Genomic DNA, 25,608 nt, shown 5'->3' on the forward strand with positions numbered 1-25,608 from the left:
GCATGCACATGAATGTACGCGAATGCACACACGCCCACACACATGCACATACCCAGAGCCTTCCCTCCTGGAAGGAGCTCCAGGCTCGTGAGCAGTAGCTTCCCTAAGTTCATCCTCCCCCATCCCACACTCTAACTGTGCCTTCTCTTCCAGCACACGACCTCCCTGCCGTGGGAGCCACGTCGCTATGGCCTTGGTGTGGCTCACGGTGTTTCTGACGTCTGTCTCCGGTCTGCTGCAATCGGAGGAAGGTAGGACGAAAACCCAACTGTGGTCTGTGGCTGTGTCAGGCGTTTTGTCGTTCAGTTAAACTCCATGTCAAGATCATTACAGATGCATTGGCAGCTGTAAGAGCTGATGCAGAGACTGCCCATGTGCCCCTCGCCCCTATCCCGCCAATGGGATCGCCTTGCAATGCTGTCATGGTACAATCTCATAGCCAGGATACCGACTGTGATCGGGTCAAGGGGCTGAGCATTTCAATGTAGCTCGAATGCAAGGATGCATCACCTACCCTGGTCCTGAATCATTATTCCAGTGCGAAATGGGGTTTCACCTGTGTCTCCCCTTCCTGGGTAGGGTCATGGGAACGGCATTGGTTATGGGCTGACCTGTGTCCCCACCAAGGTCCTCTCTGGAAGCCCTCACCCCCAGAACCTATGAATGTGACCATGTTTGGAGATGGAGTCCTTCCTGATGGAATTAAGCGGAGATAAGGCCATCAGGGTGTGGTCCTAATGTAACAGGACAGGCATCCTTATAGGAAGGGAGCGTGTAGCCACAGACATGTGCCTGAGGAGAAGGCCATGTGTGGCAAAGTACGGTCTCCTTGCCTTCCATGTGCTCATACGATATTGAATCATGATGATGGGGAATAATGACATCATTCAATGAAGGATAATGAGACTCCATAGTAACCAGAAGTAATGAGATGAGAAGATGCTGATTACAATCCCCGAGCCATCTGTGCCCACTTCTGACTGTCAGTCTGGTCAGACTCAGGGCACAGGGGCGGCTGATGGGCATGCAGCAGGAAATGTCCCAGGGAGCCAGTTGGAAGCCAGTGAAGCCCGGTACAGAGCACAGAGCGTTGACTTAGCCCGGGTGTGGGCCCTGAGTGAGCCCAAGGCCACGAGGAAGACGGGGCTGCTAATGTCTCTGAAGGTTCACACTGACCTGCAGGAGTGTCCGCATGGAACCCAGTCGCCATCAGGAATTTTCCAAGTAAGGGGCGGACCTGAGACAGAGGCCATCTGCATGTTTTCCACGCCGGGTTCCCAGGCACACAGACGTGGGCCGAGCTCGGGGCCCCAGGCACAATAGGTTCTCCAGGAGTCCAGGAGCGTACCCACCTCGGTTGCGTCAGAAGATGTTAGCTGTGGTGACAGCCATAAGATTTCATAACCCATTAGACATTTATTCCTTCCTCAAATAGGGGTGGAATTCAGATGTTTTGTGGGGGACAGAGAGGAAGGGATTCTTCTTTTTTTTTTTTAAAGATTTTATTTATTTATTTGCGAGAGAGAGAATGAGAGACAGAGAGCATGAGAGGGAGGAGGGTCAGAGGGAGAAGCAGACTCCCTGCCGAGCAGGGAGCCCGATGCGGGACTCGATCCCGGGACTCCAGGATCATGACCTGAGCCGAAGGCAGTCGCTTAACCAACTGAGCCACCCAGGCGCCCAGGGATTATTCTTCTGAAGGCTGCTATTTGAGTCTGCATGGGCAGCCAGCATAAAATACCATGGCCTGGGGGGCTTAATTTATGTCTCCCAGCTCTGGAGACCAGAAGTCTGAGATTTAGGCGGGGCAGGGCTGCTGAGATCCAGGTGGGGCAGGACCACTGAGATCCAGGTGGGGCAAGGCCATGCTCCCTCCAGAGGCTCCAGGGGAGGGTCCTTCTTGCCTCTTCCAGCTTCTGGGGCTCAAGGTGTCCCTGGGCCTGTGGCCGCATCCCTCCCATCTCTGCCTCCGTCTTCATGTGGCTTCTCCTCTGTGTCTGTTCGTGTCCAAATGTCCCCTCTTAATAAGGACACCAGTAACATTGTGTTAGTTTCTGCACTATTCAAGAACGACCCCATCTTAATTAATTAATACCTGCAATGACCCCATTTCCAAATAAGGTCCGATTGTGAGGTCCTGCAAGTTGGGACTCCAACACGAATTTTGAGGAGACACAGTGTGACTCAGAACAGGTGGTTTTGCCCCAGATATTTACTCCAAGATCCAGGGTCCTTCAGCATCTCCAGGAGCATTTATGGGTGAGAACTGGAAGTACCATCATGTCTCCTGTCGAATTTTGTGGACTAGAACCCAGTCACATGGCCACACCCCATGCCCAAGGGGCTGGGAGATGTGGGATGTCTGGGAAGGGAAGGGGCTTCCCCTACTCTCAGCCTGACACCCCCAGGTGTGAGCATTATCTTTGATTTGCCTGTCTTGTCCTGGGGCAGAGTCTGCTGCCGCCTTTGCGGTCACTTCAGGCCTGAGGGTACTCTAGGATCGCTGACCACAGGTAGGAAGTGAGCTGCTTTCTAGGAACCAAAGGCTGAAGGAGGCAGCTGACGCAATAAAATTTTCACATCTTCCCTCCTAAGCTGGAAGCCCTCTAAAGCTTCAACGTTGGCCAAATTGCATTAAGAGGGGCCATTGGTACAGTACTAGGTGGATTAGAAGTATTGAAACCAGACGCCTTGCCTTGTTCTGGTCTTAAGGAGAAGTGGTTAGTCTTTCACCATTGAGTCTGAATTAGCTCAAAGATTTTCATAGATTTATCAGGGTAAGGAAGATTTGTTCCATGCTTAGTTTGCTGAGATTTCTTAATCTCAAATGGTTGTTAAGTTGGGTCGATTTTTTTTTTCTGCTTCTATGGAGAAGATCATTAGTTTCTGGTTAATGGGGATGAATTATATTGATGGTTAAAGAAACCTTGCATTCGCAGAGTAAATCTCATAAGGTGTTACCAGGTTTATGTATTCCTGGGTTTTTTTTACTAATATTTTCTGAAGGGATTTGTGTCTATGTTTATAAGGGGTGTTGGCCTTGAGTTTACTTTTAATATCTTTTATTTTGATATTGGGATAATGCTGGCCTCCTAAAATGAATCAGAAAATATTTCCCATCAGCCCCCCTTTCTTTTTTGAACTTTTGTGCACATGATACTATTTCTTCCTTAAATATCTGTTAATTTATATACATTTATATTATTTATAAAAATAAACTAAAATATGATAAAATATACTAACATTAATATTTACTACTTCATCCTTCATATCTGTTTTAATGATATTTAATGTGTTGGCAGGACTGAGTGCAAATTTTGAAGCATAAGACTCTATTTTTTTAAGATTTAATTTAATTTAATTTAATTTAATTTAATTTATTTATTTGACAGAGAGACACAGCAAGAGAGGGAGCACAAGCAGGGGGAGTGGGAGAGGGAGAAGCAGGCTTCCCGTGGAGCAGCGAGCCTGACTTGGGGCTCGATCCCAGAGTCCCAGGATCATGACCTGAGCCGAAGGCAGATGCTTAATGACTGAGCCACCCAGGTGCCCCTGAAGCATAAGACTCTCTTAAGAGGGTGTTATACACAACTGATAAATTATTGAACACTACATCTGAAACTAATGATGTACTATATGTTGGTTAATTGAATTTAAATTAAAAAGGAATCTATCAAGAATTACATTTTCAACTTAAAAGATATTTCTCCAAATGATTTTTTTTTATTATTATGAAGGAATAAATTGTCCTTATATGTCAGAAGAAAATAATGGCAGAAACCAAGGTGTTGATATGGTTTGGTCTTGCTTATGAAACTAAGGCTGTTGATCTTGATAACTAATCACGACACTTACAGTTTATAAATTCTGTGAACATTTATGAAAGTCATATCCTGTAAGTCCTTGAAAGGAGTCACAGATAAAATCTCACCAAGTATTTGTTGTAGCTTTACAGACTTCCTGGCAAAACATGACTCAGTAGCACCTTGGACATGCACAAGCAAGTCTTTGATCAGATATATTGAGCTCTGTGGTCTGCCACTAGAGACCCCCTTTCCCAGGGACCCTGTTGCAGGAATGCGTGAGCTTTGATTCCATTTCAAAACATAATCAGATGTATGTGCTCACGGAGTTTTTCCAGCAATGTCAGAATTGCTCCAACAGCCTGTGAACCGTGGAAGGTCATGAATATCATTCTAATGACCATGCCTTATATTTTCAAAGTAGAACAAAAAAAAAAAAAGAAGAAGAAAGAAAGAAATGCATCTTCGATGGCCACTGGTAACCACTAGTCCTCAGAATCGTTGACCTTGAGAGACATATGTAAGCCAGAATTTGTTCTCAGTTCTCAGGGAAAGTAACATGGTCACAAAAGGTACATTTAAGATAAATGGGGATGGCAGAAAGTGACCAGCTTTACCCAACTCTTGGGGTTTTTTTCCTCCATCACTGGGAGGACAGGCTAATGAGAGGAATAAGGAGCTGTTGATTGATGGCCTCGGCCAGGTCCCGGCAATGCCTTGTCTGTGTAGAATTCTGCTTCCCGAGGTTGTCGGTGAACTCGGTGGGAGGAAGTTCCCATGGCGGTAAGCGTTCAAACAACCGCAGTATTTCTTCTAACTCTGACCTCTAAACATTTCAGATCCCAATTTACCGATTAAGAACCTAAGGATGGAGCCGGGAGAAAGGAGATTGACCTGGGACCTCCATGGAAATGTTCCTGAAATTCTGTGTTTCATAAATTCAAAACTTATCACTAAGGTAAACCATCTTCCCTGTACTTGGCACACTGGAGCTTCCGTGACTTTCGGGAACTTAAGAGCTAGCAGAAACCTAGGGCCAAGTCCGACTCAGACATCACAGAGGTGGGGGTTCTGCTCTGGGCTTGGGTATGGAATGTGGGGTGAGAGTCTATTTCCGGCACCACAGCTCAGGGTTCGCCACCTGTAGGATGTCCAAGATGGTGTCCCTGGAGAGCGTTGGTGAGAAAATGTGTTCAGGGATTGCAGGTAGGGAGCAAAACCCAGCTGAAAGTGAGTGCTTGCTTTCCCGCCATTTCCCGCCTCTCACCCAAATCCGGTACTGTGTCATCTTCTGAGGTTCAGGGGTCTTGAGAACTGTGACAGATCCCATGGGTGGGCTATGGTGAGAATACAATACATTCACAGCTCATAGAGTCTCATGAGGAAGAGGCACCTATCAACTTCCTTGAGAATAAATTTGCTGTCTTGAGATTATTCCTGATTTAACACAATATAAGTCACAACCTGGGCCCCCATAACAAATACCCTAGAGGAAGGGGCTCATACAACACACATTTATTCCTCCCAGTCCTGGAGGCTGGGAGTCTGAGATCCAAGTGGGCCTGAAGCTGGGAGTCTGAGATCCAAGTGGGGCTGAGGCTGGTTCCTCCTGAGACCTCTCTCCTGGGCATGTAGACACACTATGTTCATTCTCTGTCCTCATGTGGTCATCTCTCTGTGCATGTCTGTGTCCTCATCCCCCTCTTCTTATAAGGACCCCAGTCCTATGGGATCAGGGCCCACCCTACTGACCCCATTTTACCTTAATCCCCTCTTTAAAGACCCGATGTCTAAATACAACCACTTTCTGAGGTCTTGGGGTGAGGGCTTCATCATGAATTTTGGGGGACACAATCCAGTTCATGACAAGGCTCAGTGGGATTTCATTGGAGCTTGGCCAGTTGACTCTAAACTCTCTCTGGAACAACGCAGGCTACAGAAGAACCAAGAAATGTTGATAAAGAACACTAGTGATCAGGAATTTGCCTTTCCATGATGTCTCCAAATGTGCTGAGAAGCTATGATTATCCAAAGTATCAGATTGACAGAATGCATGGATAGATTAAAGAAATGGAACAATCTGGAAGCAGAAGCATGCATTGGCGGCAGGTGGGGGTAGGGTGGATTTTAACTAAGATGATATTTCAAGTCGATATAGAAGAGATAGAGTGTTGTATGCATGAAGTCAGCACAATTTCCAAAATGCACTAAAATTAAGTTGGATTCCTACTTCACAACGTCCGTGCACGTAAATTGCATGTAGGAGAGATCTAGATATTTTTCTCAATACCAAAGATATAGAAGGAATTGCTGAGGACTGTTTCAAGATACTGGACCCTGTTGTCATTCCCTCATCCACTGTTGGTTTTCCCTAAATTGAATTCATTTCTGTTTTATTAACGGTCTTTGCGCTTTTGTCCAGTTTTCCCATGTCTCTATGCTACTTGAACGTTATGCTCTTGGCCAAATGGGTAAATATTGTGTTTGGTGTGTTTGTCCTCAATGGAGACGGGCTCCCCTTCTCAGTGGGTGGAGTCTCTCCCTCTCCTGTTTTCATGATCTGCATACATGAGGACCTCCATCCTTGGGCTGCCAGAGAATGCTCAGAAGCAGCGCTCAGCACAGCTATGGCAGGTTTGGGAAAACACTCGTCTACCCCACATTCTGCCGTTCTGAACTTCCTTTTAGAAGCCTTTATGGAACCCGAGTTCCTCGGACAAGAGACAGTGACTGTGTTTATGAGCCTCACCTGAATTATCCAAGGAAGTTTTAGATCCGTGCCGAAAACTGCACAAAGGCGCACATTTTCCCAGAGCTTCAGATGCGTTGTGTTAATATGTATTTAACAACTAGTCTGGTTGAATCTGTTACAAATATGATTAACTAGATAGAAGCCTTCTTCATTTATTAATTACAATTTCCACCAACTGAGGGCGCTGGCTGGCTCAGTTGGTAGAATGTGCGACTCTTGATGTCAGGGGGTCGTGAGTTTGAGCTCCACATTGGGTGTAGAGATGACTTAAAAAGAAAATCTTAAGAAAATAACCTTCTGCTTATTAATCCATTCGGAGCCTCACATCATTTTCTATTTATATTAACTTACTATATAATACAGATATGAAGCTGGAATTCATCATGAGCTTGATAAATATTTTCCTTTCATTTTTGTTCCATGTGACGTTCTATTTTTATTTCCTCATTTTCCCAGCTTTTCCATGCCAATTTCATTTATCATTCGATCCTTAGAAAAGGGTCGATTTATTAATAATGGAATTCCTTAAATGGAATATTCATCTATTTATTCATAAATGGAATTATTTATTTATTCATAAATGGAACTATTTTATAGAAATTTTTGTACAGTTTTAAACAATTAATAAACTTCACTTTTTTTCCAGAGCAGTGTGAGGTTCACAGGAAAATTGAGAGGAAGGTATAGAACCCCCAACCCCGGGCGCCTGGGTGGCTCAGTTGGTTAAGCGACTGCCTTTGGCTCAGGTCATGATCCTGGAGTCCCGGGATCGAGTCCCACGTCGGGCTCCCTGCTCGGCAGGGAGTCTGCTTCTCCCTCTGACCCTCCTCCCTCTCATGCTCTCTCTCATTCTCTCTCTCTCAAATAAATAAGTAAAATCTTTAAAAAAAAAAAAAAAGAACCCCCAACCCCTTGCCTCCACACAGGCACAGCCTCCCCGCTATGAGCCTCCCCACCAGATGGCACAGTTGTTACCACTGATGAACGTGCTTGGACACATCATCCTCACCCAGAGTGCACAGTTTATTGAAGGGTCACTCTTAGTGTGTGATTTGATGACTTTTAACAAATAGAGAATGATACGTTTTATACAGAACAATGTCACTGCCCTAAAAAAAAAAAATCCTGTGCTCCTCACCTGTTCACATCTCCCTCCCTCTCCACCAACCAGTAATTTATACACCGTTTCCAGTTTGTCAACCACCACAAAATAAATTGCTGGGGTTTTGATGAAGATTGCATGGAATCTATAGAGCAAGTCCTGGAGACTTATGGTTTTGTTGGTGTTGTTATTGTTGTTGCTGTTGTTAAATCTGAATATCATCACCATGACACTACGTGTGTTCTTTCAACAATGAATAAATGGTTCTCTGTCTCTCTCAGGCCATCGACAAAAATCGTTACTGCCAGTTCCACGTACTTCCCTTATGTGAAGTGAAAAACTTCACTATCTCCTTGACCAAAGGTCCACCGTTCTTGATGGGGATTCAGTATCCTCTGCAAGGTGAGGGGAACGTGTTCCTCTTTGGGTTTTGTTTGCTTTCTGTCATTGGTTGGTCATAGGAATACAAAAACCATGACTTTTAGCTCGGGTGGACCTGCAGGGAGTGGGGGAAAAAAAAAAGCACACAACCCTAGGGCATCACGTATGCAGGAGGATTTCATTCGTAGGACCTACTTGAGTTGATGGTGTGCAAATGCATAACAGATGAGTGGTCGGCGGTGGGGGCGGTGAGGATGGACAGGAGGGAAGGGGGTGAGGCAAGAAAAGGACCATCTGGGGGGCCCTTGGGGGGTGAGACTGTCCTGTATCTTGAGCATATAGGTGTTGACATCTGGCTGGAGATACCACAGAACCGTGTTTTCCAGGGGTTATCATTGCGGGAAACTGGTTCAAGCCTCCACAGGATAGCTCTGTATTTGTCCCTGTAACTGTGTGTGTGAAAGGCGATTTGCTCTTCTTTTCACCTCCTTTGCAAGTGCAGAAGGAAACCCTGGGGCGGCCGCACAACGTCTGGACTGCTGGGTGCACGACGTGGACTTCCTGACGTGCAGCTGGGAGGTGGGCAGGGAGGCCCCCAGTGACATCCAGTATCGCTTATACTGGCAGGAGCTGAGGTAGGTGTGGCCATGGCACAGCAGGGCTCTCCCCGGGCACATGGGGCCGCTGGGTCATTCCTGGGTGCTCCCTCCTTGCCGAAGGACCCACAGGGAGCAGGAGTGTCCACATTACGAAACGGATGATCGGGGGAAACACGTCCGGTGTCATTTCAATGATGTGTCCAGATTCCCGAAACAGCTCCAGATCCTGGTGAGAGGCACAAGCCACGGCGCCAGCATCCCCTGCGTGGACCGTTCTGTCGAATTATCAGAAATTGGTGAGTACAGGTCAAGGACACGGCTCTCAGGCTGCACCCTCGGCTCTGGGATGCTGGTGTCTGAGCTGAGGGGGCCGTAAAAAATAATCCCAAGTAGCCGGCTGAAATGACACATGATTTCTCACGGTTCTGGAGGCTGGAAGCCCGACCTTAAGGGGCCCGCAGATCTGACTCCTGGTGAGGGTCCCTCTTCCTGACTTGCACCTGGCAGGCCTCTCACTGTGACTTCACATGGGGAACGACGGAGAGAAAGAGAGCTCCGTTCTCTTTTGCTTATACGGACCCGAGTCCCATCATGATGGGGGGGCCCCACCTTCATGATGTCAGGTAACCCTAATTACCTCCCGAAGGCTCACCTCTGAATGCCATCCCACTGGGGGTCAGGGCTTGTGCATTTGAGGATGACACGTGTTCATCTCCTAGCAGTGGCTATGAGCTCCTTGCACCTAAGGAAGTAACCTGCTTGCTTCTGGAACATTCCTAGAACACACGGGACACATGCCTCCATCACAAGTCTTGGGGAGGGGTGAGAGTCATGCCCACAGCACCTGTCAAGGCCCTGCATTGATATGCCAGTGGGTTTCTGGAACACAAACCCCATCGTAACAAAGCTATGTCGCCATCCATTTTCTTTAACTGGACCCCTCCCCAAAGTGTGACACGTTTCAGCCTCTGGGAGCCTGGGCCTGCCCTGGTGGGTCCACGTGGGGTAAGGAAGCACGTGGCCGGCTACGTGAATTGAGATGTGGTGCAGAGGGGAAAAAGGCAAGGCCTCTTGCTTGAAAAGCAGGGGGACTCTTCCTTTGTCTCTGGCCTCCCACCTCTTGAGCTCCATGCTGTGTTTTTTGTTTTTTGTTTTTTGTTTTAAGGTTTTTTATTTATTTACTTGACAGAGAGAGACACAGCGAGAGTGGGAACACAAGCAGGGGGAGTGGGAGAGGGAGAAGCAGACTCCCCGCCGAGCAGGAAGCCCGATGCGGGGCTCGATCCCAGGACTCTGGGATCACGACCTGAGCTGAAGGCAGACGCTTAACGACTGAGCCACCCAGGCGCCCCTCCATGCTGTGTTTTATTGGCACTGGTTGGACGCTGTTCCCTCAGACATGGGGCCCTCACTGGTACATCCAGACCGTGTCCAAGACCACCTGCAACTCAATGCACGCTCCCACCTGGACCCCTGTGTCCTCACCCCAGCTCCCAGCAGGGGTGGGAGGAGACAGTGGTTAGTGCAGTGGGGTGGTGGCTGTGTGATAGCCCGGTAGGGAATGCACGGAGGGGTCAAATGGGAACTGGGGGCTCCGTGTCCCCAGTGCATGCTCCATTATTCCCCAGGAACACAAATTCAAAAATGCCTGTTGTCCCCCCAAAAGATCTGTCCACATCTTGGCAGCTGTGAATGCCACCTTATGTGGAAATAGGGTCTTTGCACTTGTTACAGACAGGCGCTAATCCAATATGGCTGTTCCCTTACAAGAAAAGGAGGACACACAGAGGCCAACCCAAAGACAGACAGGAAGGCTATGGGAGGCCATAGGGGTGATGTGTCTATAGCCCAGGAACGCCAAGGATCGCCAGGAGTCACCGGAAGTGGGAACGGGGCCTGGAACAGATTCTCCCTCTGAGCTTCCAGAAGGAACCAGCCCCGTGGACACTTGGATTTCAGATTTCTGGTCTCCAGAACTGTGAGAAGACATATTTCTATGGTCCAACACACCTGTTGGTGGCGTACCAGGCAGCCCTGGGAGATGAATACAATAACGTTACTAGCAATTTCAACATGGCGCCAGGAGAGCATGGACCCAAGCCTGGGGCCATGTGCAAGGACATCAGTCACACACAGCTCTGTGCTGGGATGGGCCAGGTTCAGGCTTGCAGGGGTGGCTGCTGAAGAGTGTCCCGGATGTTGCTCGTTGACACCAAGAGAAGCGGGCCGTGGTGCTTTATCATTTCCCAGTTGGTATCTTCATAAATGATCCCAAACTGTGAGGCTTAAGGCACAGGAATTTATCCCCCAGCTCTGGAGATCCAGGTGGGGCAGGGCTGCTGAGATCCACGTGGGGCAAGGCTGTGCTCCCTCCAGAGGCTCCAGGGGAGGGTCCTTCCTGCCTCTTCCAGCTTCTGGGGCTCCAGGTGTCCCTGGGCTGGTGGCCGTGTCCCTCCCACCTCTGCCTCCGTCGTCACGTGGCTTCTCCTATATCTGTGTCTCCTCTTCTGTCTCTTGTAAGGACACCTGTCATTGGATTTAGGGCCACCATGATCTAGAAGGACATCATCTCAAGATCCTTCCCTTATTATACCTGCAAAGACCCTGTTTTTAAACAAGATCCCCTTCACAGGTTTTAGCGATTTGACATGGATGTACCATTTGGGGGTGACCATTCCCCTCCCTGCAGAGCTCTGTAGAAAGTGACTCACATCTCACCCTGACCCTGGCCCTTCCTCCCACAAGGAGCCATAGGTCTACAAGGGGACCCTGCCTGTGTGTGTCATATTGCGACCGGAGCCTTTCAGCCCACAGGCAGGCAGGACGTGAGCACTCTGCCCAAAGTCGGAGGGGCTGGTGGGTAACCCTGCTCCCTCGCCTGGGCTGGGTGGCTCCTAGCAGGCGGGTTCTGGGCTGTCTCCAGGGTTGTTCCCCAGCAGGACTGACCCACCTGCCCTTTGGGGTGCCCCTGCCTTCCTGGCCTCACTCTCCTGGCCCTGCCAATGGGCGCATCCTCCGAAGCAGGCGTCATGCCCTGTCTCCTGCTTCTGAGGGGACAAGTCCATTGGTGGGGTGGGGGTGGGTGTGTCCCACAGTAAGGTGGCCACAGATGGGCAGGGCCTGGTTGGCTGCAGGGAGGAGGGAGGGGAGCTGGTTTCGAGACTATTTTGCGGATGGATTCTGTGCATCCTCCTGTGGTAGAGGCACGACTGAGGGAGCCTGGGGGCAGGGTGACGTCATAGATGGGGGAAGGGAGGGGGAGGAAGAAGAGGGCCAGCAGAGAGGAAGAGCAGGTGGGTTGGGGGGGGAGGAGACCCAGAGCTGGGGACTGCCCTGTAGTGAGCTTTCAGCCAGGGATCCAGGTGGAACAGCACTGCAGGCAGGTGAGGACCCAGGGCTGGGCTCCCAGTGGAGGTCGGACCTGGGGTGTAGTTTCAGACGTGGTCACGTAGGAAGCTTGGCGAAACCATGGAGTCAGGGGACGCTGAATGCCCAGAAGGAGGGCAGAGGGCAGAGCACCCGAACAGGGACGGCCAGGAGGGTCTCAGCAGCCAGAAGGCAGGGCAGGACGCCCGGGGAGGACCTGGCTACAGCACGCGGGGTCTGGGGAACACGAGGAGGGACAGATGTTTCTGGGAGTGCAGCTGGCCGGCCAAGGGCTTTGGAAATGGGACTGACCCTGCGCAGGGTGGGGAGCGGGCCAGGCTCACACAGGCCTGAAGGAAGGAGGGAGTCCACGCGTGCAACAGGCTTTCCTCCCTCTGCCAAAGAACAGTGGAATTACGGCCAAAGGGGAAAAATCAGGTGTAGACCTGGGGACGTCCAAGGCACAGACCTGAAGAGCGCTTTCCAGAAGGGTCCCAGGGTGGGCGGGGGTCTCTCACAGGCTCCTGTCTGAGCAGCTAGACCTAAGGCTAATTCAAGTGGATAGATATCTCAACATATTTTGTCATGCATCTATACTGATATTTTGCCCATTCTTTAACCTTGGAAGGACCTTTTCCTCTCCTTCCCATCACCCTAAATTTCTATGAAGCCTGTTTTCAAAGTATCTTCTGGGAGTGGGCTGGGGGGATGTTGATTTGTTTTACTCATAAAAGTCTCTTTGTTTTTTTTTTTTTTTTTTCCCTGTCCTAGAGAGATTAAGTTCACCCAATATCACTGCAACGTGTAACAAATCATATTCGATGATGGAATGGAAAGTGTTAAGCCACGTCAATCTCAGATTTGAGTATGAACTTCAAATACAAAAGGTAAATGCTTGTTGTAGCTGGCAAGTCTAGATTCTCTAGAATCTGTACCCCAAAGCTTTGGAGGCAGATAAAACATACACACAAAAAAAAAATGAATCAAAAAAAAAAGTTTTTAGTCTTTTAAAAATAAACACAAATAAAAATAAAGTAAAAAAATAAATAAAAATAAAACTGAAGTAAATTTTAAATAAAAAAAAACATAAACCCTACATAAAAATGAAGAATGTTAACACACACACACACAAACTGAAAAAAATTAAAGATCATGTAAGCTTTTGTATGTGTGAAAATCATCAAAAGAAAATATACAAACCCTAAAAAAAATTTAGCTTTAACAAAAGAAACAATGTTGGCTATTCAAAATACAGAGGTAAAATTGAAAATGCACGTCACAGATGGAAGAAGCCAGGTGCGTATTTGTCTGTCAAAGGACTCATGTTTGGGATGGATAAGAAAGGCTTCCAAGTCAATACCAAGAAGACAAACAACTACATGAAAAAAAACTAAAGGGCAAGAAGTTGAAACAACCACTTCCCCAAAGATGTATTCATGCCCCATAAACACATGAAAAGTTGCCACAGAAATGCAAACCACAGGGAGAGGCCACTCTCCCCACCCCTCAGATTGGCTAAAACGACAAAGTCTGGCCAAACCAAGGGTGGGTGACGGTGTCACCCAGTTGATTACAACACTTGCTTGTCACAAACTGGTGACCATTTAAAATGATATACGTGGCTTCTTCTTCTCTGAGATGTCCCTTATGGATGAACATTCTCCGTATTGTAAGAGCCAGGATAAAATCACATCCTTTTGAGAAAAAATGGCACCGGCACTTTGGAAGAGGCTTTGGTAGTATCTCGTGGAGGCAGCCATTCCCATGCGGGGTCTGGCTCTGAGAATAACGAAAACATAAGCCCACCAAAGTGCGGACCTGCGTGTTCATAGCAGCTGAGTTTGGGAACAACCCAAGAGAAGGGGTGAACAAAACATATCCGCGCTGTGGAGTCCAAACCCCCAGTGAAGGTGAGCCAGACTCGAGGTCCACCCTAGAGGATCCCATTTATATACAGAAGCATAGAACATGCAGAATGATCTACAGCGAGTGACACACGTGTGCTCTGGGTGTGTGCAGGGAGGAAGGCATGACAGAGGGGCACAGGGAAATTCGGGGGTGACGGGGTCGTTCCTTACCTGGAACACTGAGCTGGTTTTATGTGCATAGTATTTCTCAAAGCACACCAAATCCTGTGCTTTCAATGTGTGGTTTGCTCAAGGAAATTATGCCTGAATAAAGTTATCTTAAAAAATGATCAAGTATGGGGGCGCCTGGGTGGCTCGGTCGGTTGAGCGGCTGGCTGCCTTCGGCCCAGGTCATGATGCCAGGGTCCTGGGATCGAGTCCCACATCGGGCTCCTTGCTCAGCAGGGAGCCTGCTTCTCCCTCTCTCTCCCTCTGCTTGTGCTCTGTCAAATAAATAAAAAAAACTCTTTAAAAAAAAAAAGATCAAGTATGGGGGCGCCTGGCCAGCTCAGTCGGTGGAACGTGCGACTGGATCTCGGGGTCATGAGTTTGAGCCCCACGTTGGGTGTAGAGACTATGAATAAATAAACTTAAAAGAATTATAAGTCTATAAAAGAAAATGACAAAATGTTTTGAGCTAATTAGTATTTCATACTCAGTTATTGACTTAAATGTATTGTTTCTTTACTTCTTTGTATATTTATTTATTATTTATATTCAACTAGTGATTATACTTAATGTTTGTGTAAACCTAAAACTGCTTAGAAGGATAAAGGTTATTAATTCTATTAAAAAAAGAAAAGACCAGGTATTTTTTAGTTAATCTCTCCTTTATACTCATATTTATTTATAATGATATTGATCGTTTAGACTCAATCCCTGATTATTTTGTACTCGGTTTCTGTATAAACCTAAAAGGGCTCAAACAAGGGCCTTCGTCAGGGGACGGCATCAGACACCCACCAATTTCCACTCTTGTTTTGTAGGGCCGCAATCCTGCCTACACAGAGAAGGTGAGTGTCCCCCACCGTCCCCGAACTGGGCATCACAAATGTGTTTTTCTTACTGTCCAGCCACTTCGCGGTGCCCGACTCTGTGTGGGGGCCCCGCTCACCCATCCGGCAATCTCCAGGAGTCTGTGCTGAGGGGAAACAGCTCAGAGATGAAGCTCTGTCCTCACGTGGCTTCTCCTCTGTGTCTGTCTCCACTTCTGTCCCTTGTTTGGGTTCTTGTCATTGGACATAGGGCTACGCTGATCCAGGATGAGGTCATCCTGAGATCCTTCACGTAAGCACATCTGCAAAGACCCTACTTTCAAAGAAGGTCCCGACTACAGCCTCCGGGGGGAGGGGACGTATCTTTCTTGGGGAGCGGGGTGAGGAGGTCACCATTCATAAGTTGGCAGGGCCCCATGCAGGGCACAACACCCACTCATGTCACCATAGTCTCGGCCTCGTTGAGGGTGTCCCCGGGTTCTTTACCTCCCAGTGCTGACGAAGAACATTTTTATTTGGACACCAAGAGCCTGGGCTGAGAAAGGCAGGGGGCTCCAGGATCTGGGCCCCTCTGAACTGCAGGCATCTTCCGTGATCAAGGCTGGTCGGGTTTGCTCTCTTGGGGGGCCTGTGTTAGCTCCCCTGGTGGGGGGACACCTGCCATAACCCGTGTCCCGGACTGGGGGTTTTAAAACACAGCTCTCTTCTCTCCGGGCCCGGGAGACCGGACGTCCGAGATCCAGATGGGGCAGGACCTCATTGCCTCCTGAGGCTCCAGGCTTTTCTCCCAGCTTCTGGGGCTCCTTGGCATGATGGGAGACCATCATGCACACGGTCTTCCCCCAGTGTGTGTGTGTCTGTTGCCAAATTGCCCCTTTCCGTAACCACACCAGTGGTAATGGATTACAGCCCCCCTACCCCAGCGGCCTTCTCCTTAACTGATTGCATCTCCTCCAAACCTGTTTCCAAAGGAGGGGCGAGAACGTTCACGCACGAGCTTGGGGGAGGACCCACTCCACCCACGACAGGGCCCCGTTGTCTCCCTGCCAACCGGGAACAGCCTTTCCTTCTTTCCTTTTCAACCTCAGCTCCAGGAAAACTTCTTCCAGATTCACAATCCCGGGAACTACATGGCGAGACTAAAGGTGAAAGGTTTCTTCCGCAACACGTGGAGCGAGTGGAGTGTCCCCCAAAACTTTGGTGAGTGGGGCACCCTTTCACCTCTCCCTCGGGTGCGCTGGACGCTGGGGGGCACCAGCCCTGGTCAAGGAAGCACAGACCCCTCGCACGCTCAGACGGGCTCTTCATCCCTGCTCTTGGCTGCTCTGCCGCCAAAGGAGCCGGGATCGAGCTCCACGTGCTTCTGTGTCCCCAAAGACGTGTCTGTGTCTCTGAAGACAACAGCTGACCCTGCGCCTTGTGCTCACCCCATGGGGGGGCAGCGAGGGGGAGGAACAAGACCCCCAGTTAGAACCCCCATGGCTTGTTGTGAGCAGGCACACGACTTCCTCTTTTATCCAACATGGTCCCTGGCATGGCTCTTGGGCCTAATTAGAAGGATTTCCCCCCAGATAAGAGCTGCCATTTCTCCCTGACCTGTTCTGAAACCAGACCCTCCTCCTTGGCTCCCCCAAGAACGTCCTGTTTCAGAGGCGCATAGGAAACCTTGGTCACGGGGCTACTGCAATAAATGACCACACGTCGTTGGGGAGGGGGCTTAAAACCCCACAGGAATCCATGCTCTTCTAGCTCTGGAGACCAGAGTCTGAGATCCAGGCGGAGTAAGACTGTGCTCCCCATGGAGATTCCAGGGGAGGGTCCTCCCTGCCTCTTCCAGCTTCTGGGGCTCCAGGCTTCCCTGGGCTTGTGGCCACGTCCCTCCCATCTCTGCCTCCGTCCTCACGTGGCTTCTCCTCTGTGTCTCTCTGTGTCCAAATTTCCTCTTTATAAGGACACTCGTCATTGGATTAGGGCCCATCCTATTCCACTGGGACCTCAGGTTTACTTGATTCCATCTGCAAAGACCCTCTGTTGTGGGCTCAGATGTGTCCCTCCAAATTCACCTATTGAAGTCCTCAGCCCCAGGACCTCAGAATGAGACTGTATTTGGAAGTGGGGTCTTTAAAGAGGTGGTTAAGGTAAAATGAGGTCAGTAGTGTGGGCTCTGATCCCATAGGACTGGGGTCCTTATAGGAAGAGGGGATGAGGACACAGACACGCACAGAGGGACGACCCCGTGAGGACACGGGGAGAACACAGGGTCTACACGCCCAGGAGAGAGGTCTTAGGAGGAACCCGCCTCGGCCCCGCCTGGATTTCGGACTCCCAGCCTCAGCCACCCTGTCTGTGGGACCTGGTTGTGGCAGCCCCAGAACACTCCCACACTTCCCACAGGGCCCCGCGATCCCAGAGGGGAGCCTGAGGTCTTTGCAGGTCGGCGCGTCAGGGGCTCCCCCTCCCGGCCAGGCTGCAGGGAATGCTCGCGGTCTAGGACCAGGGCTCAGCTGCAAGAGGTGTGGGGCCTGCGGCGGGGGCCTCGGTGTTGCGGCGCCGAGGCCGGCCCCCCGTGCAGGGGGCCACCGTCCCCTCCTGGACGCGCCCGAGTGCCTGCTGCCTGTCGGGGAGCCCCTGGGGAAGGCTTCAGGGCTGGGTGCAAGCACCAGCCCTGGGGCCTGCTGACGTGCCCCGTCCACCCTCTTCCGTAGTGTGCGACCTCGGGGAGGACTCGCAGCCGCCCGGCTGGCTGTTGACCGCGCTGGTCTTGCTGGGAACACTGCTGGTCCCGGGGCTCGTGGTCGTGCTGTGTGGGAGGTGAGCGCGCCGCCCCCACGACCTCGCTGGCCTCCCCGCAGGGCGCTGCTCCCCATCCCCGTCCCCACCCCCGTCCCCCCCTCCTGCTACCGCGTGCGGGTCGTACCTGCTGGACCACGACACCCCCAGGGAGCAGGCTGCCGCCTCAAGCGTCCCCGAGGTCCTTCTGAGGCAGGACCCTGTTCTGGTCCCTGCCGCCCATGGAAATCCAGAAGCTGGGGGCCGATGCAGCATCCTCGGGACCCTCCCTCCCCAGACCCTTAGCTCAAGTGCCGGGTCTACAGCCAGGCTCACCTGCGTGTCCCCGCTGTTCGGCCTCTCACCCCTGGCCCAGATTCCCCATCCCCGACATCCTTCGGGGGGGGGGACTCTGGGAGCCGCCTTCCTAGTCCTCCTCCTCCTCCTCCTCCTCCTTCCCTTTCCTTCCCCTCCCCTCCTCCTCCTCCATCTCCGCAGCAGGCAGGGGTCCAGCGACAGGGTAATCCTGACCTTTCCCACGGATAGCAACTCCTGCCCCTGGGGCACCTCCCAAATGCCAAATTGTGGAGCCCTGCCAGGTCCTGTCCCGCAGCGGGCCTTGGGGTCTGTCCCCGGGGGATCTGGCCTCTCTCTGGCTGCATCCACGCCCCTCCCGGCCGCTTCAGGCGGAGCCGCCCAGCCCAGGGGCTCGGCGTTGGGCGTGGATGGGCCTCCTGCTCAGGTAGGGGCCGCTGGTCTGTGTGGAAGCCGTGGGCAGTGGCAGGGTCCGTGGTGGGTGCCAGCAGCCTGGGGGCCGGGGGTCTGTGGCAGGGGTCGGGGTGGGGTGCACGGGCCCCAGCAGATCAGCATTTGGCCCCTGCAGACCAGGATTGCTCCTGGCTGTAGGACCTGGTGCTGGGGGCAGGCAGTAGAGACCAGCCCCCCACCCACCCCCACCTGGGGCTAGAGTCCTAACTCCATCCCAGTGTCCGGGGGCCCCTGAGTTCTGGATTCGGAGCCTGCAGCTCTGTCTGGTGTCCGGGGGCCCCCGAGTTCTCGATTCGGAGCCTGCGGCTCTCTCTCTGGCGTCTGGTGCCCCCTAGTTCTGGATTCGGAGGCTGCGGCTCTCTCCGGTGCCCCCCCCCCCCCCCCCCCCCCCCGAGTTCTGGATTCAGAGCCAGTCTCTCTCTGTCCTCCAAGGTACTCAGTGTTGCAGAAGCTCTTCCCCCCTATCCCTCACATGAAAGACCCCATCGCTGACAACCTTCAGAACAGCAAGTTGGTACGTCCGGGCTTCTGCTGGGGGTGGGGTGGGTGGGTCTGGGACGGGGTGGCCACAGCCCCTCCTGGGGAGCAGGATGCTTGCGTGTTGGCCCTGGCGGGAGGAAGGGCAAGACTGCCAGGTGACGGTCACGTGAGGAGATGGGCGCTCGCCCGAGGCGCTCCTGCAGGTGGGCAAGGCCTGGAGCCCCAGTGACCAAAGTGCCCAGGACCAGTCAGGCCCCTGCGGCTTTTCGGGGTCGGGGGGGACCCTTGCTGCAAGACTACAGCTCTGCGGCTCAGCCTGACCCCCTTGTCCCCTGCAGGTGGCCTGGGAGACCAGCAGAGCAAGCCGGGAGGACTGCCCAGTGGCGGAGGTGCAGGTTTTGGGGGAGACATGACACAGGACGTCAGACCTCCTTCTCTGCACGGCCAGGTGCCCGCACAGCCTGGCTGCGGTTGGACCAACAGACGGTCCGACTGTATGGGGGTGGGGGGAGGGACACCCCAGCGCACTCTCCGCGGAGCCGCTACAACCGAGGAAGAAGAGTTGTGTCAGGCTCATTTCGTAAATAAACGCCGTTTCCACCCAGTCCCTGGACTCGGGGGGTGGCATACAGCCCGCCACGCCCAGGCCCCCGGGGCCCCCGTCTCCCGCCTCCTGAAACGGGCCCCATCCAGGTTGCCGCTAACAGGTTGGCTAGACTGGTTGGTCTGAGTCCCTGCAGCGGCCACGCCTGGTTCTCTGGTCTTCTCGCTGCACTCAGTGTAAGCTGCTGACACGGAGGAGCCGCCACGCACCCTGAGATGGGGAGAGCAGCACCTGGGACGCTCGGGGGGCCTGGCTGTCCGCCAACACCGCCCCCTGCAGCGTGGCCTTGCACTGCCCACGGCGTGGACTCCTCACACGGAGCCACGTCAGCCCGCCCGCTGCAAACCTGTGGACACCGCCTGCCTCACAGGAGCCTGGGTCTCCCAGGGGCAGGGCTCCCTGGACACACCGCGCTCGGCCGTTTACTGAGGGAGGGGCCGCTTACCCTTTGGAACATTTCGTGTAGGGTGGTAGGCGAGCACCCGAACGTTGCAGAACCAGCCGTGCCAAAAAGGACCCCAGCGTCACTGCAGAAATATTACTGAGGCCACCAGCACCCGCGGGTATTTGGGGACCTGCTGGCCAAGGTAAGAAGGGCCTGGCTGCATAAACGGACGGACTGTTCAACTAGCCGAAGATGAGCAGGGGGTGAAAGCAGGTCTCCAAGTCCAGCGGTTCACATGGCTCCAGGCGGGAGGCAGCGTCCGCGGACCGTCATTCCATCCAGAACACCAGGGCTCAAGAAGCTGAGGTTCCCAGCGAGGCTGGTCTGTGGAGTTGGGCAGAGTAAACACGGGTCTAAGGGTGCACGGTCCTGTCCCAACCCCTTTTAACCTGCTTTGTGACCCCAGGCAAAACTCAAACTTCATCTCTAACTGGACCCCAATCTCCCCACCCCAATTGCAGCAGAACAAGCATTTGCACTCACCAGTCTTGAAAAGGAAACTGGCCTTCCGTGTCCAGGACGCCGCAGCCCTGGAGAGGTTCCAGAAACCCCAGTTGGCCTTTCTAGCCCAGGTCACCCCGAAGCAATGCCAAGATCCAACCTTCAGCCTGGAAGAGACTTTCCTCCCGCAGTGCATGTTGGTGTTTGTGCAGACATGGCTCTGTAAGAGGATGTGGACCTGTCCCAGGGTCTGGGGCCTGCCTGTATGGATTCTTGTCGGGAGTGCCCAAGGCTGACATGGGTCACAGGATGCGGCCGCTTGTGGCCTCTTCTGGGCTGGTTTTTCTCAGCAGGAAAACTAACTTGAATGGGGGACTTAGGGGGCCCCAGAAGCTCACGGAAGGTTAAGGAAGGTCTGTCTCCTGAAAGATCCCTGGAGCAGGGAGGCTCAGATGCCCCCAGGCTCCCTCACACTGGTCTACCACCCAAGGGGGCTCTCTCTGAGCCCCCTGCATGAGCAGTCTGTGATGTGCCTATTTTAGTTTCCATCCCCTCCCCACTGGGGTGCTATGAATGCCATCCCGCCAGGCTGCTAGAGGACCCAACATAAGGCAGAACGTGGCCCTCCTCGTGTCTCCCACCCCAACCCCACAAGACCGCTTAGTTGAAAACAAACCACCAGAGTCTCTGTGTCCCGTTTTTTTATGGTTTTGCAGAATGCCCAACATGACACATAATCGTAAATATTCGGTTGTGCAAAAGAGAAGAGTGCTTAAGTACAAATGGAGACATGATTTTTTTTTTTAAATAAATACTTAAACACGACTCGGGTCCCGCAAGCACCTGGACTCGAAGGTCTGTGCGGCGGAGCTGCCTGCCTGTGGACCCACGAAGACCTCGTGATTCCCCTCCCCCCCCGTAATCAACACACGGAATCTGGTGCCAATGGTCCATCACAATGAGCCCCCTTTGGGACCTTCCCCAGCCCTCTACACGTGATCTGGCCGGGACAAGGACACTGGAATTTCTCGAAGATCAATGGTCCGTAACAGTTACAAGTATTCTACAGGATTGCCTGGGTCCCCACGTCTGGAGGAAGAACATCTAGATGACTTTCTTCAGCTCATCGTACAGGACCAGCACAAACGCACCCCCCATACCCCTCAGGACGTTGGACCACGCGCCCTTGAAGAAGGCTTTGCCCCCTTCATCTTTGAAGATCTTCCGCCAGCAGTCGATCGTCCCCTTGTACATGACGTCCGCTGCAAGAGGGAGAGACAGGAGAGCTGAATGGGCCGTTGTTCTGGGAAGGGGCACAAAGGGAACCGCGGAAGACACGTTACAGACACCGAATCGGACGCTACTCTCGGGATGAACTGGATTTCCGATCACAGGGACAAATGAGGGTCTGCGCACCAACGGCCCAGGTTTACGGCCCCTGCCCAGCCCACGGTTGTGGGTGGGGAGATGGACAGGGATGATCGATCGAGAAACTCGAGCCCCCAGCCACCCCGGAGCCCCATCTCCACCCCTGGGGTCAATACAAGGGCTCTGGCCATTCTGAGAGACAAGAACAAAGGAAGGGCAGGTAGCCCGCAGGGCTGTGTAGGTCTGGAGCTGCCTGGAGAATTACTGTCGTTGACCAGGCCCCCCCCCGCCCCGTGAAGGCAGCCCACAAGACCTTGCCCCAAAGCTCCCTGGGAAGCGCCTGTCTGCCAGCTCACGCCTCCTGAGGGCTGAGGCCAAAGGGCCATTCGTTCAAGGAGCTCTCGCGTTTTCTCATCTCCCAAGAACAAGCCACTGTCACCAGGATCGAGACAAGATACCTCGTTTGCGCCCCGACTGCATCATCATCCGCCGCCGCACGGTGTCGAAGGGGTAGGAGACCACGCCGGCCACGGCCGTCACGGTCTGGGCGATCATCCAGCTCACCACGATGTGGGTGTTCTTGGGGTCCGGGAGCATGCCTGCGGGGTCACCGGTCAGAGTTAGGTCCTAGCGCTGCACACACAGCAGTCCACGATCAGTACTGCCCACCCTGGCTCCACGGGGAGCTCCTGGCACCAGGTAACACCGGTGGCAGGACGGGTTCTGCTCCAGGGCCTGCTGGGGGCGGTGGGAAGGTGGAGGAACCGCTCGCAGGTCCCAGGACAGTCCCAGAGCCCCAGACTTAGCGCCTGGGAGCGGCTTCTCTGTACAGCAGGGGTCCGACCAGCCCCGCGAAGCGCACACACCGCACACGTGAACCTGTTCTGCTGCAGGCACTCCAGCCCTCGACGCTGGCAGGCCCAGGCTTGCTTTCAGGGTGTTAACGGTGCACCCTGAAATTCTCGTCAAAGCCCCAACGCGAGGACACACCCACCTTTGGCTGTGTCGTACACGCCAAAGTATGCCGCCCGGTAGATGATGATGCCCTGCACGGAGACGTTGAAACCCTGGTACATGCCCCGGATGCCGTCGGACTTGGTGATCTTCACCAGACAGTCTCCCAGGCCCTTGAACTCCCGCTCGGTGCCGGACTTGCCCACGTCGGCGGCCAGGCGAGTTCTGGCGAAATCCAGGGGGTACACGAAGCAGAGCGAGGTGGCTCCGGCGGCCCCGCCCGAGGCCAGGTTGCCGGCAAAATACCTCCAGAACTGCGTGTGCTTGTCGACGCCCCCCAAGAAGATCTGCTTATACTTATCCTTGAAGGCGAAGTTGAGGGCTTGCGTGGGGAAGTAGCGGATGACGTTGGCCAGGTTGCCCCTCCAGAAGGACAGCACGCCCTGCTCTTTGGGGATGCGCACGATGCAGTCCACGATGCCCTTGTATTGCTTGTCGGCGGCGATCTGCTTGCTGGCGTGCTGCACCTGCAGGGCGGACGGACGGACGGACAGGCTCGCAAGAGGGCGACCCCCGGTACCCGCAGCCGCCCCTAGAGAACTAATTCGTGCATCTGAGCGCGCTGCCTGGTCGGGAGAGCTCAGAGCCCAGCAAACCCGTTTACCGAGCTCGTCAACGGCGCCGCCGCAACAATGTTGCCACCGGACGTTGCAACAATGTAGCCACCGGCGCGCTCCCTCGGGTTTGCAGCCGCGCACACCGCTTTCGAGCGGGACAAGACCCAGCGAGCGACAAAAGCGGCAGCAGCGGGGCTCCCGCGCTCCGTTCGCCCCAGGCGGTGGGGTTGGCGCGGGGGGGGGCCCCCATCCTGTCCCCGGCGCACGCGCGAAGAGCCCTCCCGGCGCGGCCCGCGCGTGCGCGCCCAAGGCCCCGCCCCCGCGGATGCGGCAGCGCCCACGTGACGCGCGGCCGGCCCCGGAACCCGGCGGCGCGCGGACAAAGCGGCGCGGCCTCCCACTTCCGGCGCCCGCGCGCCGGGCCGGTCCCGGTGCACGCGGCCGGCCGCCCTGCTCTCGCCGCCCCTCCTGCAGCCCCCGCAGCGCGGCCCCGCGCCCCCCGAGCGCGCGCGCGGCCCGCCCCGCACCTGCAGCAGCAGCTTGACCCGCTCGATCGGGGCCACGGCCGTCTTGGAGATGGCGGCCGCGATGCCTCCAGCCAGGAAGTCCTTGGCGAAGGAGATGGCCTGCTCCGTCATGGTGGCGGCGCAGCGGGCGGACAGCGGAGTGCAGGCGCGGAGAGCCGGAGGGTGGGCGCCGCTGGCTCAGCGCTGCCGCCGCCGGGACCGAAAAGACGGGGCGGCCAGCGCGCAGCCGCTAAGGGCCCGACGCCCCGCCCCGCGCCCCCGCCCGGCGCGCCCATTGGCTGCGCCGCGCCCCCGCGGGCTGCCGGGAGCCGCGCCGCGCCCCGCCCCGCGCCCGCCAGCGCCGCGCCCATTGGCCACGTCCCTGCCGCGGCTCCGCCCCTCCCCGCGCGCCGCGCCCCGGGGCATGGCGGGAGCGGGGCCCCGCCCATGCGCCGTACCGGCCGGGGAGGGGCTCGGCCGCCACCGTGACCTTGTCAAGGGCGCCGTGGGGCCCGGGCGCGCTCAGCGGGCGGAAAAAGGCCGGGCGTCGCTGGGTCCCCGCGCCCGGGCTCCTTCCAAACCGCTGGAAGAGGTTCGCCCCGCTGACCTCCGAGGTCCGGCTGTCACCCCCGGGCTCGCCCCGAACACCCCCGACCCCGAGCCCCTGGCCCATCTCGCTGACCGACGCCCGACCGCGACCCCTGAGCTCGCCCCGAACACGCCCCACCCCCGATTTCCGGCCGTCACCCTTGGTTTTCTCTGCTGACCCCCGAGGTCAGGTCGCGACCCCCGGACTCGTCCTGAACACGCCCCACACCCGATTCCCGGCCGTCACCCCTTGGTTTTCCCTGCTGACCCCCGGGCTCGCCCCGAACACCCCCGAGCCCCTCCCTGGCCCATCTCGCTAACCGACGCCCGACCGCGACCCCCCAGCTCGCCCCGAACACCACCCTCGATTCCCGACCGCAACCCCTTGGCGCTCCCTGCTGACCCCCGAGGTCAGGTCGCGACGCCCTGGCACGCCCCGAACACCCGCGAACCCCAGCCCCTGGCCCATCTCTCTGACCGACGCTCGACCATGACCACCGAGCTCGCCCCGATCACCCCCGCACCCGTCATCCCCAGCCGCTACCCTTTGGCTCTCCCTGCTGACCTTCGAGGTCAGGTCGCGACGCCCTGGCTCGCCCCAAAGACGCCTGAGGTCAGGTCGCCACCCACCCCCGCGTTCACCCCAAAGACCCGCGGCCTCCGCCGTTGTCTCCCGGACCGTCCTTCACCTAGACCTCCAGAACAGCGGGAGGGCCCCCCCCCCCGCCACTGACACATCTCGAGACACGCCCCTGCCCCAGAGACCCCAGACCATCCCGGGTCTGGCCGCGCTGGGCCCCCCTGGGGGACCCCACCCGCAAGTGGGGGCCTCACAGCCCGCATCGGTTGGTGATCCATGCCGGCGCTCAGCGCACCGGGTCGGTGCTCAGCCAGCTGCACACGTGTGCATGCTTACACGTGTGCACTTGTACACACAGGTGCACACCCACTTCTTACGTGCACTCGTACACACACGTGCATACCCACTCCTTACTCACGTGCACTCGTACACACACGTGTATACCCACTTCTTACACGCATGCACTCGTACACACACGCACATACCCACTCCTTACGTGCACTTGTACACAGGTGCATACCCACTCCTTACACACGTGCACTTGTACACACGTGCACACCCACTCCTTACATGCACTCGTACA

The 25,608-nt window shown here is 54.5% G+C and overlaps 2 protein-coding genes across 4 annotated transcripts in view; one reads left to right on the forward strand and one right to left on the reverse strand.

The window, feature by feature from the left end:
* Window positions 1–19,553, forward strand: part of IL3RA (interleukin 3 receptor subunit alpha) — a 22,233-nt gene extending 2,680 nt beyond the window's left edge. Inside the window, exons 2-12 of one of the 3 annotated variants that reach the window (XM_035029635.1) lie at window positions 154–251; window positions 4,643–4,761; window positions 7,939–8,059; window positions 8,541–8,673; window positions 8,842–8,933; window positions 12,775–12,890; window positions 14,897–14,923; window positions 15,994–16,105; window positions 17,611–17,716; window positions 18,875–18,956; window positions 19,261–19,553. In XM_035029635.1, coding sequence (XP_034885526.1) covers window positions 188–251; window positions 4,643–4,761; window positions 7,939–8,059; window positions 8,541–8,673; window positions 8,842–8,933; window positions 12,775–12,890; window positions 14,897–14,923; window positions 15,994–16,105; window positions 17,611–17,716; window positions 18,875–18,956; window positions 19,261–19,335 — 1,047 coding nt within the window. In that variant the 5' untranslated portion in view covers window positions 154–187 and the 3' untranslated portion in view covers window positions 19,336–19,553. Of the gene's footprint in view, window positions 1–153; window positions 252–4,642; window positions 4,762–7,938; window positions 8,060–8,540; window positions 8,674–8,757; window positions 8,934–12,774; window positions 12,891–14,896; window positions 14,924–15,993; window positions 16,106–17,610; window positions 17,717–18,874; window positions 18,957–19,260 lie in introns of all 3 variants that reach the window. The other 2 variants (XM_035029633.1, XM_035029634.1) reach the window with 2 other exon arrangements.
* A 1,543-nt stretch (window positions 19,554–21,096) lies between these two features.
* SLC25A6 (solute carrier family 25 member 6) lies at window positions 21,097–24,114 on the reverse strand. Its single transcript, XM_035029636.1, has 4 exons — window positions 23,879–24,114; window positions 22,775–23,261; window positions 22,239–22,379; window positions 21,097–21,674 (listed from the first exon to the last, which is right to left on the reverse strand). The coding sequence occupies exons 1-4, from the start codon at window positions 23,987–23,989 to the stop codon at window positions 21,517–21,519; spliced, it is 897 nt and encodes a 298-aa protein (XP_034885527.1). The 5' UTR covers window positions 23,990–24,114; the 3' UTR covers window positions 21,097–21,516.
* Window positions 24,115–25,608: the final 1,494 nt, after the last annotated feature.

This window comes from Mirounga leonina, unplaced genomic scaffold (assembly GCF_011800145.1).
Source record: "Mirounga leonina isolate KUSES-001 unplaced genomic scaffold, KU_Mleo_1.0 Mir_268, whole genome shotgun sequence".
Lineage (NCBI taxonomy): Eukaryota > Metazoa > Chordata > Mammalia > Carnivora > Phocidae > Mirounga > Mirounga leonina.

Excerpts from the sequence above, each read along its gene's own strand:
- SLC25A6 (XM_035029636.1), bottom strand. The coding sequence starts at position 23,989 with ATGACGGAGCAGGCCATCTCCTTCGCCAAGGACTTCCTGGCTGGAGGC. Across the intron at positions 23,262-23,878 it reads GGGTCAAGCTGCTGCTGCAG|GTGCAGCACGCCAGCAAGCA; the intron begins GTGCGGGGCGGG and ends TCCGCCCTGCAG. Across the intron at positions 21,675-22,238 it reads GCAGTCGGGGCGCAAACGAG|CGGACGTCATGTACAAGGGG; the intron begins GTATCTTGTCTC and ends TCCCTCTTGCAG.